Source organism: Psittacula echo (assembly GCF_963264785.1).
Source record: "Psittacula echo genome assembly, chromosome: 6".
Classification (NCBI taxonomy): Eukaryota; Metazoa; Chordata; class Aves; order Psittaciformes; family Psittacidae; genus Psittacula; species Psittacula echo.
The window spans coordinates 23,385,094-23,402,875 of record NC_137743.1 but is presented as its reverse complement, the minus strand read 5'-3'; the positions used below and the strand labels follow the sequence as shown (position 1 = coordinate 23,402,875).

Here is a 17,782-nt window from a genome sequence, read left to right as displayed (position 1 = left end):
TCCTCTTCAAAACTCTCCCTGAAAAGTTGCCTCTGTCTCTTCTTCTGCTTGGACTCATGATTATTCAGTCTTCTGGTGGATGTGCTTCCGGCCTACTTTCCAGATTGGTGGGTAAGCAGTTGACTCTTGAAGCTGTGTAAGAAATAGTCCATCATCACCACCACTTAGTCTGATGCTCATCACTCCTGAATAAACAACTGAGAGCAACTACAGTTTGTTACTGCTTGGTATGGAATTTGCTGAATGACTACAAGATAAGCATCAATCTAAAATGCTGGGATGGATAAGAAAGGCTGTCTCCTACTTTCATCTCTTTGTGGCAGCCAGTGTATTTTGTGTGTGCTATTCTTTTTCCTCATACATGGCAAAGCCTAATTCCTGCAAATTGTCTGGAGTCTTAGGACAGCTGCCTTGCTCAGCTACTTCTGTTCTTCTGCACCTCAGCGCATTGCATCTTGCATTTCACATCTTTGTTCTGTTTGTTCTTGACTGTCAGGGAAGGGATAAACTGGGAAGCCATTGACTGGATGGATAATGCAGAGTGCCTGGACCTTATCGAGAAGGTGAGCGGTTATCTGTGACAGTTTCCAGGTATCACAGTGAGGCCTGCTGATTTTCTTGAAACTTTCCCTAGGGTTTCCTACTTTTAAAAACAGGTAGCTGCTTAGACCCTCTTCCCATCGTGACCTGGCAAAAATATAAGCTGTTCTAGCCATAGTCCTGGCTCAAGAAAAGAGATCTCTGCTCATTGTTGAGAGTAAGCTTAGGGAGGGTGTCATAGTTTTAGACAGGGAGCAGAGATTATGTAAAACCTTAATGTGAATTTTTAATAACTAATCTCCAGTTATCTTCTGTGTGATGAATGCATTGGCTGGCCAGAATTCTGCTTTCAGCCCAAGCTTTGCTGGGTATAACTCAGGGGTTATTGCTCAATGTGCTGTCCAGATCTCCAGTTCTTGGCTTGGTGCTGTGTAGTTAGAGCTTCTGATGCCTGTAAAAGCGCCTCTCTTGTTTGGCTGTAGAAACTGGGTCTACTGGCTTTGGTGAATGAAGAGAGTCGATTCCCCAAAGGCACAGACAACACCCTTCTGGAAAAACTTCACAGCCAGCATATGGTAAGTAAGAAAATAACCTGGCAGGCAAACGATCAGTATGTTAGCCCCATCAGCATTTCAAAACCAAAAGTGAACGTTTTGTTGATATAAAATACGTGATTTGTGCAAAAAATTTAAAACGCCTTAGGCCTGAAACCTGAAAATGGTTGCTTGTACATATAGAGGGAGGGATTGTACGTTTCACAGGCTGTGGGTGGAGATTTGAATCTGTAGCATGGGATGGAGGTCAGATTCTGCTGGTCTGCAATGGGACATGAGGCAGCACCCCAGGCACAGGATGCTGCTGCACAGTGTGCATGCGTTTCTCCTGCCAGCTGACTCACAGGAGTCTGCTCCAGAGCACGTCAGATCTTTGTCTCCTGGGGCTGGGGACAGCTTTTGCCTCATGACTTTTAATGAAAGCTCTTTTATTGTTCCTAATTAATTAAATTCTTTCCTCCTTTTCCTTGCATTTTGGACACAGGAGTAGAAGGGCTTTTTCATGCAGGTCAGAAAGTTATCCTGGGGACACAGAAACCACAGCGAGATCACTCTTACCCTGTCTCTGGTACATGGATCTTCTAATAGAAAATAGACTGAAAACAAAGCAAATTAAACCCTGTAGCAGAGACATATGGAATAATTTACTACTGTAGTAAGAACATTGTCAGCTAGTGTTTCCTAATCCTCTAATTTAGGCTTCATTTCATGCCTGAAAATGTGCAAGTTTGTATCCTTTATCTGAACTTCTTTTTTTTTTTTTAATAATTTGTATGGATGCAGATATTCTTATTTTTTGTATTTGTATCTAACTCTTATGACTACAAATTGCATACAATTGCAATAATTTCTGGTTGGCTGCTTACACATAGTTTTGTGGAAGTATTTCCTTTCTTTAGGCTTAAATCAATGCCTTCAGTTTAGTCCACTGCAGCTTTCCCTAGGTATATGAGAGTGTAGGTATATAAGAGTATAGGTATATGAGAGTGCCTGATTTACCTTCTTATTTTTTATTGTTGCTGGTGTTTTGTTAACTTTTAATATAGTACTTATGAATATTTTTATTATATCACTTCTTCTGAATTTTATTTCTGAACTGTCCCAGCCTCCTCAGTTTGTCTCCAAATGGAGAAATTTCAAAGCTCCTCTTTCTTTCTGCTGTTTGTCTCTGAATTTGTCTGCGTCTTTTCTCTATTCTTTTCTGAGATAAATAATCAGACCAGAATGCAGTTCCCTTGGTAAGAAGGTACCTGTGGTTTATTGTACAGCAGCATGAGACTATCAGTATTATTTTGCATTCCTTTATGTCCCACAACATTTTGGTTGCTAGTTTTGGTGATTTCTGTGCATCTAGTAGCCCTTTCATTAAGCTGTTCATAGTGTCACCTCTGTCTGCTTTGAGGGGATAGCAGTTAACATGGAACCCTATGAGAGATGGAAGAGGCTGAGGAGTTGAAGTGCAAGGTGGAATGATGAAGTACATAGATAGTGCTGTAGGGTTTGCATTTATTTAAGGTGACAGTGTCTTTTGTACCTGTTAAATGTCTCTAGTGCTAGCTAGAAGAGCACTGGAAGGCATCCAGCCAGTGTTGCTGGAAAGCCCGAAGAACATTACACAAAAACAAGTCCTCTTTGTGTTTTCTGTGGATTCCAGTAGGCTTAAGGAGGGGAAGCATAGAGCTGGGATTTAAGAGAATATGACCTCTGATACAGTTGGGGAGAGGAGCAATAGTGGAGATGGGAGAAGGAACCAGAAGTGTTGTAGGCATGGATGAAATATAAAGGTTTGGTAATGAGCGAGAGGAGGGTGCCCATCAACACGAGAGAGTAACAGTCATGTTTGGAGTGGAAAAAGATGACTGGAGGGGGGAAGAGAAGAGCAAAGAAATTAGGTTAACATGAAAAGGAAAAAGGCAATGAAAAGGTTTTCAATAGAAATAACAAATTATCAGGGTCAGAAGCCATCCACCTAATATTGCTGAAAGAACTTGAAGATGAGAGCTGAATTACTAACAGTGTTATATAACATCATACTTAGATTTTTTAGTACTTGTATATGAGAAGGTGGGAAATTATTTCAATTTTTAGAAAGTACTCTAGGAAATTATGGGCTTGTAATCCATATTTCTCTACTCAGTAAATTCACAGAATGTAAATGGTCAGTTATCTCAATGGAGCAATGCCTGTAAGACTATCTCATATGAGCACAGAAGTGGAAGTTTTCTCATGATTTACAGGGTAAGGCTGCTGAACTGAGAGTTGCCTTATGAAACTGATTGGGTTGTAAAATGATGATGAAAAGAAGTGTAGATAAATGTAGAATTGTGTGCCTGAAGGAAAACAGTCCAAGTTTCACTTTTGAAATGATGGGCCTGAGCTGGTTGCTGCTGTTCAGGAGCAGCAATCTCCCAGACAAAGGCTATGATGGATAGTTCCATAGAAACATCAGCATGGTGCTGGTGTAGTAATAAAGAGCCCAGATCAAGTATTAGAAATTCCTAGGAAAGAAACAGACCAGAAGCAGAAAGCATTGTTATAGCTCTGTATAATCCATGGATCACTTCTGCTTTGAACAGTGTACACCACTGGGCTCCTCCACTCAAGAAGGGCCTATATCAGATCTGGTCAGCAACAGGTCTGTTGCTTCAGTGTTACAAAATAGCTTGTTGAAGGAACCCTGCAGTGTGGAGAAAAATGACTTAGGGAGGATGTGATGGTTTTAAAAGTCACATATGGCCCATGGAAGACAAATGGCACTAATTGGAGCCAGGCTGTATTTCCCTGTGTGGTTGGTTGAGAGCTTCCTCCAAAAGGACACTCTGGATGCAAGAAGTCTGCATGGAATGGGCAAATATTTCAAAGAGAAATCTACTTGGAGGTTCTAGCTAGGGAGACTACATGAATATAATCGGAGTTTGAGAGAGTATTAGGCTGAAAGCATAATTTACTTGCCTTCTTGTTACTCTACATAACCACTGCTGGAGGCAGAATCCTCTGCTGGATGGGCCATTGGTCTCAAGCAGCATGCCGGTTCTTACATAGCTAATGTTTTTCATTTCTATGAAAGGAGAGAGAAAATGAGAGTGTATAACAGCTAGTAAGAGAAAGGAAAAATGAATATTGAAAAGAGGGGAAGAGAAGTGCAAAGACATGAAATACATAGGAAGACAGGAGATTGTTATTATATTTTCCTTGACAAAGTAGAGATGTGTAGGAGTTTTGCAAATCTGCCATCGTCCCTGCACCCTGATCCTGTGTCCTGTACCACATGGTTTGTGTGGAGCCCAGTCTCCTCAGGTTTCAGACATGCAAGAATTAACATTTCATCCATGGCATGCCTGCCCAACCTTGATTCTGCAAGCCCTTGCTCACATGAGGAGTGCCTTGAAGGGCTGGATTTTTCCATCTTATTGGAATACCGTATTTGTAATGTAGCTGCAGATAGCAGCAGCAGATGTGGTCGGGCTCTGCAAGAGCTAAGGTCCTTCGCCATCCCAGCGTTGTCATAGTCATGGCAGAATTCCTGACTGAGCGTATTTATTCTTACACTGGTGTTATAAGAAGGCTTCTTTTTCTTTCATTTCAGAGCAACCACTACTACGTAAAGCCTCGGGTAACAGACCATCAGTTTGGAATAAGACACTATGCTGGTGAGGTAGGTGTTCATGGTGTGAGATGCTTGGTGTATACTGGGTGTGTAGTCCTGCAGTTTAAATTCCAAAAATCAGGAATATCTCCCAGGGCTGTTTGTGTTTCTGCACAATTGGTGCCCCATACCAGATCACAGGGAGTATGATGGGCTTAAATTAGCATGGCATTCTCCAGTACTTATATTTTCTAGCTTGGACATTTGTTTGAGTTTCTCAGCTAATTTTTGATTTGGGAGATAAAATCCTCCTTACTTCTGTTACTTATGTTGTCTTTTCTTACACATTCACAAATAAAACCCAAAGTAAAAGCCACAAGGATAATTTGACTTTTGGGGAGGAGGAGAAAAGGCTAAATACTTATTGCAAAAAGGAAGAGGTCTCCAAGCCTTCAAGGTTAATGCTGCTCTTTGTTGAGAGATGGAGCAGACGGAGGTGTGTCAAGGGAGGGCACCTGCACACTAACAAAGGGCTAACCTCCTAGAATCGTATCTGCTGAGCACTAGTGGTTGGGAGGTCAGGGGACTGGATGGCATAGTTAGTATTTCCTGAAGTGAATGGAGTTCCTCACACCTTGCCGAGGATGTTGCCACTCACACACCAAAGGCAAATCTCTGCAGCTGTTTCACTTAGCTTCTGGTTTTGAGGTCTGAGGTTTGGGTTTTGGGGTTTTTTTTGTGTTTTGATTTTTTTTTTATAATTGATGGCTAAAAGCCACTTTCTTGCCAGTAACTGAGGAGCCCAAAAATTTGGATCTTGGCACATGCCCACAGCATTTCTTTGTAGCTCTGCTGGAGGTCTTGTACACTGAATTGTTAATGTAGAAGTGCTTAATGATTTGTGTAGTGTTCTAGTGGCTCTGTTCTGCATTGCAGGTGCTATATGATGTGAGAGGCTTTCTGGAGAAGAATAGAGACACCTTTCGAGATGACATTTTAAACATGCTGAAAGACAGCAGGTATGTCCTTGTTATGCTTGTGAGGAGGCCACATCTGTCCTCATTTGGTCCTTATTTGGGCTGGACTAAGCCACATTCATGTAATAACTAGCCCAAGGAAAGCAGTTGCTTTTTGTCTGAGCATCAGGCATCATTCTTAAGTTTGTGCTTCAGTGTCCTGGCAAAAGAAAGGAAAGCTGGAGAAGTCAGATGAGGCACCGATTTAATCAGTACTTTTGTCCCAGTTTTGAAAAGAGCTATAAAAGCATGTTGGAAATCCCTCCAGGCAGCGTTGGTTTTCTCCCTCCTCCCTTCTCCCTTTCCTCTTCTTCCTCTTATCTCCCTGTCCCAGCAATGGCAAATTTGCCGCTGAATGAGTCAAGACTCTGCCATGCTGTCATGCAGAGAGGCTGCTTCTTTTCCAGCCTGCTTGTTAGTGGAGAGCTTCTGTCCTTATCCTGAGCCACACTGAGCCTTTGCTGTGGGACCAGGCATGGCCCTTACTATTATACGCCACTGCTGCAACATGACCCTAAAGAAATGACTTTGACCTTCAAAAAGACTTTGACCTTCAGCAGGTCTGGAAGACAGAGGTGGTGCCTAGTAGAAGGAGAGAGGCATTTAATAACTTGGGGGACCCTAGAAGTTTTTGAGTAGCAACTCTTACCACATGCCTCTTACCTCAGTCACTGTATCGCCTCTGGGCTCCAGCCTGATGAGACTGTTTCAAAACTGCATCTTCTCTGAAGCTTCCTGCAGAGTTTGCACTGTGAGCACTCTTGAAACAACCTGAGGGAGCTGAGAGTATGAGCTGCTTATAGCTGCCTTACTTGGACAGTGGCATCTGGGGAACATTTTACATAGGGCTTGAAGCCAGAATTGTGGTTGTCATTGTCCAGCATAATAGAAGGACTCAAGATTTTTCAACAAGCCAGAAAGGGAAATTCTGCTAGAAGCAGTCATAACAATAAACACGCACAATCAGTGATGGAGAATTTTGTGCAGCTTCATAACAACCAGCACCACTGTCTAAGGAGTGGCAAAATAGTGGAAGATTCCCCAGAGCTGACCTGCACTGAGGGTAGCTCTAGAAGTCCTCTAGCCACAGAAGGGCTGTGATTGCAATTGTATGAACATGTCATGTGTGCTAGCCATGAAAGCTAGGTCAGGAAGGGTGTGACAGCACAGTCTAGCTGGAGTATCTTCAATGTAGTTTCACCTGGGGGCATATACCTTGAGGGAGATGTCCTCCTCAGGGCAGAATGGAGATCTTCCTTTGTGTAATATCCTACTTGACAGCATGAGATGGAGTTTCTGGTTTTGCAGCTGAGTGTGGCATACAGGGCAGCCCGCAGGATCTGGGCAGCCACATGGAAAGTATTAATTTCCTCACTGAAGTGCACAGCTGAACTGCATCCTGCAGCTATTCTGTGTCACAACAAGAATAAAAATGAGGTGGTTCACACTGGGACAGGGCAGTAGCTGAGAGTGAAAGCCATCTTCTCACAGGCAGTGGGTGTCTTGCATCTTCTTTAATTCTTTTCTTCTCCCTTAGGCTGGACTTCATCTATGACCTTTTTGAAAGAGTCTGCAGCCGGTGCAGTGAAGAGACACTGAAGATGGGCACCCAGAGGCGCAGACCGACTGTCAGTTCCCAGTTCAGGGTAGGATGTTTTCCAAGACAGCAGCAGGCTTCTGGGGAGGAGCAGATGGGTAAAGCAATGCCTGCAGCCAAGAGGAGTCATTCATCCTTGTTTTGTGTTCAGCACTGGAAATGTGAAGGAATGTTGTTGTTCTAAAAAACAACAGTGCCACTGCCCCAAGGATTTCTCTCTGATGTGAAATGTGAGATGCTAAGACTGACCAGGGTGGAAGAGGAAAATAATAGTTTCCTGAGTATATGAGGTTCTTGAGGTTCTTTGATCTTCCATGTTGGTTTGGTGTTTCAGCTGAGTGAATGTGTCCTTTTAGGCCACATCTTTTACTGATATAGTGGCAATTCCAAGAAAACCTTACTGGGGGGATCTTGCAGGTATGAATCTCAGCCCCTAGATTGTCTGCAAACCTTCTGTTAGTTTCACAGTTTAAGTTTCCTATATTTAAAGTTTGAGAGACTTGTAAAAATAACTCGCATCAGCTATACAGCTCTGAGAACAATGATGTCCATGTTAGAACAGCGTTACAGTAAACTAACTCTGTGGGTGTGGTTTGGACAGGAAGTGATCTCCTGCATTGCTGATGTTTTGGTAGGCGAAGAACATTAGGAATGGGAAGGATACATGAGGATCCTATTGCATCAAATGTAGCACCTTTCCCACCTATTGTGACAGATCCTTTGGGTTTTGTCTTTCTGCTTTTTAGGATTCTCTCCATTCCCTGATGGCCACACTTAGTACTTCCAACCCATTCTTCATCCGTTGCATCAAACCAAATACAGAAAAGGCAAGTCTGTCTTCCAGCAAAACATATGCATGCACACAAACCTTCCTGAGCACTCACTTGCACAAATGGCTGACAGGTGCCTCTGTCAGGGTATACGCAGTGTATAGGAGCAGTCCCCCTTCAGCTTCCTTTTTTCATTCTGGTTGTTTTATAGTTGAGGAAAAATACACCCTCCTTCTGGTAATCAGATTAAAAGACTGTGCTGCGTATGGTACGCTATAGCCATTCCTACCTTTTTCTGTGCTTGTGCAGAGTCCATAGCTGTGGGAGAAGCAGCAGTTGATCCTGTTTGTGGTGCCTGTAGCCAGTTTGTTCTGGAATGCAGGACTTGTGCAGTAGGAAGCATCTTCTGCAGATCTCTGGCTCTGAGGCAGTGGAGGTGCATACTTCATGAGCAACTTACAGTGCTTAGAGACTGGCTCTGGCTTGTATTGTGGACTGTGATGGAAGATATGCTGCTAACTAGATTGAGTGGGGAGCTCTGAATGGATAATTTTTCTTTGTGTACTTTGAAACTGTGTGAGATATGGCAGAAGAAAGCCTGCTCGGAGGTTTATGCCAGAAAGGAATTCTCCAGTTTGTCTCTAGTTTGGCTGGAGAGAGACTGTAAATAGAACTGAGTCAGAGTTCTACATCTTGTATGCGTTAATATCATTGCTTTACTGCCATGATCCAAATATGACAGCAGGCTGCACGCTGGGTTTTCTCCAGGATCGCCCAGCTCCCTTTTGTCCCTTTTTCTGAACCATGCAGAGCTGTGAGGTTGCTTTTCCCTTGACCCAGACTTCCCCTTTTCACCTGGCATGCCCAAATATGCAGGGCTGACTTTCTACAGCAAAATGGATATACAGCCTGTGACTATCTGTGTTCAGAGGAACAGTTAACGTTCAAGTCAGCAAAGAAATAACACCAAGATCAACACTTTCTGTCTCCATGCTTGCTTGGTTTTTAATTTGGATCATTATGTAGGCACCGAACCTCTTCAATCCAGATGTGGTGCTAAATCAGCTCCGGTACTCAGGGATGCTGGAGACAGTGAAAGTTCGAAGAGCAGGTTTCCCAATACGGCGCCTTTTCCAGGATTTTCTTAGCAGGTAATTGCTATCATTGTACCACATGCTGTAATAGCCCCACTGTATATAATTCTGTATGTTTATTCCCTCTATAACTGCTACTACTGATATGAATAATTCGTGGGATGTTTTTCTAACCTGGCCTTGTTGCCCATATCATGGACTGATTTGGAAGCCATTTTAGGGACTTGCCTTTAGGGTAAGAGTCAGAATGGAAAAGTAGCCAAGCGTTCCATTTTTTTAATTTATTTTTTGTAGCTTTGCCACAGATTCGCTTGTGTGCTGCTGTGAAACCCAGCTGGTCATAATGATATGTGAAAAGAAAATAGGCTGAAGCAAATTCTAATGGACAGTATAGTTGAGGATTAAAATTGGAAAAATGATTATTTCTTTTAATTGGCTGCATCAAAAGGATTTCTTGAAGTTTAAGGCTAGAAGAGACCATTGAACATTGCTTCCTTTGTCTCTTGCAGCATTAAATGCCACCGCTATACTGAACAGAATAACTTGTGTCTGATGAAAGCACATGTTCCAGAAAGACAGTTGTTCTTTACTGAAAAATGCAGTTTGGTTTGTAGTTTATTACTGGGATTGCAACAATAATTGCCAGTGTGGAAGGAACAGATAAAGGCTGGGGGATGGAGATTTCCAAATTGGATGGCAAACATGAAGAAGGGAGGTCCCAGAGGAAGAAGGACTAATGGGAGGAGGATAATTAAAGTTAAAAGATTAGAGAGGAAGGAGGGGACGCATTACTGTTTTACATAATCTCATGAGATTTTGTTTGGTTCTGAGGTACAAGATGCTTGTGAAGGGGCCAAGTCTTTCAGACAACAGCAGAGCTGTATGTGGAGGCTTTCTTCAGATCTATGACAGCAGCAAGAAAGAATGGCAGTTGGGTAAAACCAAGGTACTTCATCAGTGTGGTGTGGGGTATGGCTTTGTTCCAGGTGCAAGGGTATGCCATTGCATCTGTTGAAATTCAAGCCAGTAGAAAGGGCAAAGCAGTGATGACCCTTTAAATATATTGAACTATGCAACTAACCTGTCACATCTCAACTATTTCTCAGACTATGTACCTAGAGATGTAAAAGGCTTTTTAATTTTGTCTAAAATTCTTCTCATTGACCAAGCCAGATTGACTTTGTTGTGTCTAATCCAATTTCAGGATCCAAAGAGGACAAGCGTGGGTCTCATTTTATACAGTTGCCTTGTATGCCAGACATTTTGCTTTGCTTGGCTAACCCAAATTCTTGCAGGAGGCAGTGAGCTGCTGCTTGGTATATATTAAACTGTGAATAGGTAGCTAGATCACCAGATATGTGGCAGCTTTCTGCTGTGGAAGCTCAGCTGATGGTTTACGCAGTTAGCCCAGATGCTAGCATACCTTTTCTAGGAAAAGGTATCCAAATGCTTCTTACCACTTGCAGAATTCAGATTTTATTTCTGTTCTGGTGAATGTTTAACAATTCTCTCTTGCCTGATACAGTCTGGATTTGGGGTGTGGGTTGGGTTTCTTTGTTTAGAGTATTTGGTTTTGTTTTGGTTTTGTTTTTTTTCTCCAGATGTCCAGATGGAAATGTACCACTATCTCATTTCATAGAGAGGGAGCTGGGTGTTTCATTCTGAACTTTTTCAAGCTTTGAGGCAGCTTCACATAGCAATAGATGTAAGCATTGTGCAGTTGCTATAGAAACTGGGAGAGGGAAACTATCACAACTTTCCACATACTCCAGTAAATTCGTCAAAGAACATGCCAAGATGGATGGTGTCCAGTTACAGACAGCATTTCTAAGTAGAGGGTATACAGTCCATATCCAGAGCATATGGTGGTCCATGAAAGCAACTTTTCTTGCATTTTTTGCCTTTAAGCCTTCAAAAAAGTAGGTCAGAGTATTTCCAGGGTCACAATGGAACTGAAGCGATTTGAGTGAATAGTCACATTTAATTTGCTAGGAGATCAGATAACAGTATGTGTTACTTTGAGCAATCATTTCTTAATGAGTGGGTATCTTACAATGTTTCTTAAAAAGCGAGCTCTTTCTCTCCTCTTCTTAGAGGAGTGGTGATAGCCAGTTGGTAGTCTGGGCTATGAACTCTGTGTGACAACCAAGGAAACCACTGGCTTTTGCTATGAGAAGGAGATGTATTAGCCTGAAGTTTCTATGGCCTTCCTTCACGTTCCTCTACTTACATTCAAGAATGAAGGTTTTATCACTTAGCTGTATGTCTGCTCCATGATTAAAGTGTTCCTCATCTTTGATTTGGGAATCTGGTGTCTCCTCATTGGTCCCTGCAAACCAGGAACCATTTCAGTCATTCTTGTCCCTAGACAGCCCACACTGCTTGGGTGGCTGCCAGTCTCACAGCGTTTTAGTGTTGAGGACTGTGTGGAGTGTGTGTGTGTATTGCAGATCTGCTTGTGCTGGGGAAGCTTTAGAAAGTGGTGGTTAGAGCCGGTAAACATGGAATTTGAACTTTCTTCCTAGCATAACAAGAGATGGAAGATTGCTGGCCTACAGCAAGGGCAGCAGGGAAATACATGTGAGGACCAAACTCATGTGCACATATTCACCTCTTAAAGTATAAAAGGTTATATGTAACTGGAGTTCATGGACTACAACAGACTGACGACAAGCAGGAAATCCAGGCTGCTTTGAGCCCCTGGCAGCAATGGGATCCTTTTTCTCTTCCGCCCCTGTTGTGCATCCTGAAGGACTGAGTCCATCTGTCTGTTTTTGCTCACTCCTTGACCTGCACAAACAAATTCTTTTGGAAAAACAATGTAAATGGTAAACTGTGGCAAACAAAAGGTGTTTATATTTTGCTGAAACACCTGATGTACTCTAATGTAATTTTTTGGAACAATTACATCCTATAAACTAAAACTTGGCTGGAACAGCTGTATGCAGCATGTTGGTAAACAGCAGTCTTTCTGCGAGGGCACTGGTTGCTTCAAGTGTGAATGTTGTGGAAAGAAAGAAATTATTAAGAGTTGACAGTCTTTGTATTTCTTTATGACTGAGAAAGAAAACTGAAAGGAGTTGGGAAGCAGTTGAGCCATCTTGTTTGGTTATAGAAGTTAATTTATATTCAGCACAATTTGCATTAGAGATGTGTATCTTAGTAGAGGAGAGCATTTCTATTTTTTGTAAAGAATGTATCATTCCAAGGCTCTCCTGGCCTGTTCCAGCCTTGCTGCCATACTGAATGGCTGACCAGCCCCTGGCTGCTCTAGGGTGCTGTCACCATTGCCCTGACATTTCATTCTTCAGAGGAATTGCTTGACATTCTTTCTCATGCTCAGATGGTGGCAAAGCCATTTCATTGCTCCCTTGGAGACCCCTCAAGCAACTCTGCTTTGTGCCAGTGCCTCCAGAAAGCTTGAGCCTAGGAAAGCAGATGCCAAGGTGAGGCCATGCAGAATAGTTGTGCTTCCTGGTAGTCCCTTCCTTGCTGCCTGCATCCAGCTGTTGTGTCTTGGGTTTGGCTTACAGAGTGCCTTGTCTGCATTCATGTTTTAATGGGTGTTATGTAACACAGGCCTGGAATACTTAGGTTGATAAGAGCCCTGACTTTGCCTAACTTTTCCAGAGGATTTCAGGTAAGGCTGAAGTTACCAACTAAGGGGCACAGAGTGTAGGTCACTGTCCTGGAGGAAAAGTCCCCTGTGTGCCCTTGCTGCCATTTGCTGCTACAGGTGCAGCTCTGGGTACCCAGATAGCAGTTCCCAGAACTAACCTTGGCTTATGGAGTCACAAGTAGCTACTGAAAAAGGTGTGACAGGCCAATGGGGATGTAACCTAGGAAGAAGTATAAGGGGTGGGTGAAGAGCAAGGCTTATAGAAGGGGGAATACTTCCTGCAAAATGAATGGATGGATAATTATATCCTTAGCAATTGTTTGGAAGAGGAAGGAAAAGAGTCCGTGAATTAGTGCAAGGGATTGTGAATCTTGGGAAAGGAAATGGAGAAGGAAGGGCAAGATGATCTTTTGTGTTTTTCTTTAAGAATAGAGCAGCTGCTGTGTTGGCAATTGTCAAATTAATGTTTATAAGAGATATTAATGTATATAAGGAAGGTTTTATCCTGTGGCATGACAGACATGAGGGCTTGGATGCAAACAAGCAGTGTGATGATGGAAGAGCTTGTGCTAACGTGTCCTTGTCTTCAGTGGGGGGGGGGGATGGAGCAGCAGCTTCTGTGCCCCTTTCCTTGGGGCACCTGGACCTCCTGCCATACTTGGCCATACCCACAACACAGGTTTCTTATGGCTGTTTAACACAGTAATCCTTGCTGTTTGAAAGCTTTAATTTCCACAGTTCAAACTGCTGCTTTGCAGGGCGTTTTTGAAGGAGGAGATTTCTGTAGACTATTTGGCATCCAGGTCACAGTGACCCACTTCCTGCTTTTCCTAGTGTTGTCCCCAAGAATCACATGAGCCCACTTATAAACACATGGGTGCACACGCAGTTCCATTTGTGCCTGCATGTATCTATACGTAACCTTAACATGTTCACTGTTGCATTGATAGTGCTTGCAGGCATTGAGGTTGTGAGGAACACCAGTGCTGCACTATGGTTTAAAACTTGTCCAGTGTCTAATATAAGCAGATATGATAGAAGTAACCATGTTTGTTTTGTTCAGTCATTCCTTCCTCAGATGAAAGTGATCTCATGTTTTCAGAAAGTGAGTATGATTTATGACAAAGAAATGGCCACCTTACAAGTTATTTCTACAAGGCATCAAAAATATTTATGGATTTGAATACATTTTACTCTTTCTTGTCACCTATGGGAGTCTGAAAAAAAATCCTCAAAATGCCAATTGCTTATAACTAGGTATTATTTCGTTATTTGAGATTAACCCCTCACTCTCAAGCATAGAAAAGCCTATAGGGTTAAGGTTGGGTCTTGCTGAACTTCACATGCGCTGAAGTTAGGGGTTTTTTTCCCCCTCCTTACTGACACAGAAAATTCTGTGCTTGCTAGGGAAATACTGAGGGACTGAGTATTTTTGCAATTTGATGAAGATAATGGACTGAGACAGTGTTTTGCTGGCTGCATTCTTGAAATGGGTGACTGCTGCTTGGTTCTGGAATGTAATGGAAAGAGCAATCTCTGCCTCAAAGAAGTCTTTAAAAGATTGTTGAGTTGACAGAGGGAGTGGATGTACAACTTGCAGGGAAGGATGCCAGCTTCATGGTTGGCAGTACCTTGATAATGAACCTTCTTTTAAGGCTACCCATGGTTACTTAGTCATTACAAACCAGCTCATTTCTTAAGGCCATCTTAATGGAAATGGCTTCCCGGGAAAAATTCGAGTCCAAGGAAATCACTGGCTACGGGTAATAACTCAGGGAGAGGCTTCAGTACGTGGTGATCATTGCAGGGGGAGGAAAGAGCCTAAATAAGTGATGAGGCCAAACGCAGTGATGGAAGGGAAGGCATACAGAGATATAAGGGGAGGTAAGTGGAGAAGGGGAGAGTTTGTGTAGAGCACTGGACTAAACTGTTCAAATCTCTGGACATCCCTCTGGCTTCTCAGCATAGCCATATGGATCTAATAAATTTGTAAGGCATTTTTACTGATTAATGTAGTTCTGCAGGTTTATGAGTGTCAGCTCACAGCCTGTGTTCATGGCAGTGCTTTAACAAGTAGGGCACTTTCCTAGTAGCAGTCCGTTCTGCTGCTGGCACTGGCAGTGATTTAGCCAATGTCAGGCAGCAGGTCACACGAGTGTGGCCGTATGGCAGTTGCTGCTCTGACTACAGCTTGTATGGACATGGCTCTTAGCCAGCTTATTCTAGGCTGGGTACTGCTAGCAGCATACCCACAGTGCCATGGAGCTCCATGCATGCTGCAGTCCATCTCAAAAAGCAAAGCATTTATTTGAGCAATTTGTGCTGAAACCTGTGGTAACATAATGCAAACCAGCTAATTTAAAGTACCTCAGATATGTCAGCACAATTCCTGTAAACATGCCCTTATCTTGCTTGTATCTCAGTCCTTTTGTCTCTAAGATAGCACCGTCATCCCTCAAATAAGTGTTTGGCACTGAGCAAAGGACTGAAATACTGGTGATGAAAGATGGTTGAGAATTAAAATACGGGACACTGAAGTGCAACTAGTAATATTTCAGTTTCCCCTAATGCATGTTCCACTGCTGAGCCTCTTTAGCAAAGAAGCATTTCCACCTCTGAGTTCCTGGAGGTTGGGGAAGGATTTCAGCTCCAGAGGACTGAGGGCGCACTCAGCTTTGCACCCCGACGGGGCTTTTAGTTTTCCAGCTGTCTTCCATTATCAGGATCGCTGTTAAGATTTCTTCCTGGAGTCTAGAAATCTGAATTTTCCTCCCTTCCCTTGAAATGCTGAGGAGTCCCTTTGCAAAATATTTAATCACCCAAGTAGGTATCAGTGCCAGCTGCAGGGAGATACTGGTCTGTGCAGGGAAAGCTCTCAGCCGGGAAAGAGTTAATCCCAGGCGCAAGCACAGGCTCTCCTCCTCCCCTCCTTCCTCCGCTCCCTCCCTCTCTCTTTTAAGTCTTGACCACAGCGTGAGGGCGGTGGGGGTTGGGCACGGAGTTTGGTTCGTGTAGCTGCAGAACTTTTCCCGGTGCCCCTCGTATGGGCTGCCCGGGCGAGGCGCCGAGGTGTGCGCTGGAGCGGCGGCGGCCGCCGGGACACGGAGCGCGCTCAGCGCCGGCCACCCGGGGATGAAATCTCCCGACTCTCCCGGGGACTGACTTCTTTCCTCTCTTTGTGTTTACTGAAACTCCTCCCCGTGGCGTCAGGTTTTCCTGAAGGAAGCTCTTGAGCAGAAGCTGGAGAAGGATCGGGAAGACGAGTTGAGGAAAGCAGCTGTAGTCATCCGGGCCCACGTCTTGGGCTACATGGCAAGGTCAGTGCTGGGGGCTGCCCCACCATCCCTGTGCTTGCGTGCCTGGGTTGCCCCGACCCCCTGCTTTGCTCTTTAGTCCCTTTGCATCCCTCCCTTCTCCCCCTCCAGTATTCCAAGGGAGAGTTGCGGTATCTGCCCTCCCTGCCAGCATCAGTTCTGCTGAAACCTTTCTGCACCTTTGATACCTCTTCTTCAATTCTGTGCACACTGGCACCCTCCCTTAGCAGTGCTCAGCAGGCTTCTGCAGGGACCTCTGCACCTACTGCTTGCCTCCGATGATACCTTTTCCTTGCCTTCAGGGCTCTCCTGGCTGAGCCCCACCTATACTTTGGGTCCCCTCCTTTTCCTTATGCCTGTCAACTCTTGGTTTCTGCTCCCCCTGCAAATCGCTTCTTCCTCAACTCGCAGCTCTGCCTTTGCTCACCCTCTTCCCTCACCCTGCCTGTTTGCCTCGTGATCTCCCTCTCCTTTTAATTAACTCTTCAGAATTGGTTTTTGGCCAGCTTTGCACCAGTAATCTCCTCTTGCCGCTCCCTTTTGCACCTGACTGGAGAAGGGTTGAGAAAACCAACTGCAGACAAACCGCCCCTCCTCTGCCCCTCACAGTCAGTGTAACAGCTGACTCCTTAATGACTGTGGCATGCACACTTAATCGCAGTAAGATGCTCTTTCCTGGCTGGTCTCTGCTCCAGACACCTGTCAGTCAGGGATGTGAGGAGGTGAAAGCCCTGGCCAGCAGAGCTCTTCCAGCAGGAACTCTTCTTACAGCTCCAGTTACACCAGGTAGCTCATTTTGCGTTGTGAAATGTGTGCAAGGTTGTACCCTGCCTTGCTAATGTGGAATACCAGCAAAATACACATTCGGTCTCAGGGGCTTTTATTCATTGGTTTATTTCCCTCTAGGAAGACAAACGAGCTAGCTCCATTGTTCATACATTAGCTTGCAAGTTCTTTGTGTCAGGGCCTCTGCTCTATTTTACTTTGTGTCTAGCATTTGGAGAGAGGGGTAGAGATTAGCACAGGAAAATTGATTTTTCTGGGAAACATCACTGCAGGCAAACTGAATTACTGCTTTTCTGAGTTCCTGGGAAGGTAGCTGCTGCCTTGCAGGGCTGTGATGGAGACAGTGTTGCAGCAGTGTTCCTTTTGGATAGAAATCTTGAAGTCGTCCAGTCTGCACATCCCACATGTTGCTCTTCTGAGTCCCATCTTCAAGAGCAAGCTGTACTTCCGCAGCCAGAGTGGGAATCCTTACAAGCAGCTGGAGGTAACTGGACTTTGCAGGGAAGGAGAGCAGGGAGTGAGGAAAGAGCTAGGGAGGGACACAGGAAAACTTTTTGTGAAGAGTTTCCAGTTGCACTGCACCTGTATTGGAGAAGGTCCAGCAAGAAGGAGTTCATCTGGGTGAGTGCTGAATGGTCTTGTGCAGAGTTGGGCAGAGATCAGGACTACCAGGGTGTGCTGCCTAGAGCTTAACACCATTTCTGTTAGTTTTGCAAGGATAAGTGTATTTAAATCCATTCAGTCTCATGCGAAGTAGGCTGGTGAAGAAGGGGTACATATGCCACAGGAAAGATTTTACTGGCTTCTTCCCTTTTGTGAGCTTGTTCTGTGAGCCTGGAAAATCAGTCCTAAGGATGAGAATGTTTTCTTTGTCTCATTCCCTACAGCCTAGTATCTCTGACTAAT

At 44.0% G+C, this 17,782-nt stretch overlaps 1 protein-coding gene across 1 annotated transcript in view; it reads left to right on the top strand.

The window, feature by feature from the left end:
- Nucleotides 1-17,782, top strand: part of LOC308223217 (unconventional myosin-X-like) — a gene marked incomplete at both ends in the record, with an annotated part of 95,066 nt that overhangs the window by 44,771 nt on the left and 32,513 nt on the right. The window contains 9 exons of the mRNA XM_080621970.1: nucleotides 497-563; nucleotides 1,023-1,115; nucleotides 4,681-4,749; nucleotides 5,617-5,699; nucleotides 7,234-7,342; nucleotides 8,040-8,120; nucleotides 9,090-9,214; nucleotides 9,989-10,103; nucleotides 15,987-16,093. Coding sequence (XP_080478096.1) covers nucleotides 497-563; nucleotides 1,023-1,115; nucleotides 4,681-4,749; nucleotides 5,617-5,699; nucleotides 7,234-7,342; nucleotides 8,040-8,120; nucleotides 9,090-9,214; nucleotides 9,989-10,103; nucleotides 15,987-16,093 — 849 coding nt within the window. The remainder of the gene's footprint in view (nucleotides 1-496; nucleotides 564-1,022; nucleotides 1,116-4,680; nucleotides 4,750-5,616; nucleotides 5,700-7,233; nucleotides 7,343-8,039; nucleotides 8,121-9,089; nucleotides 9,215-9,988; nucleotides 10,104-15,986; nucleotides 16,094-17,782) is intronic.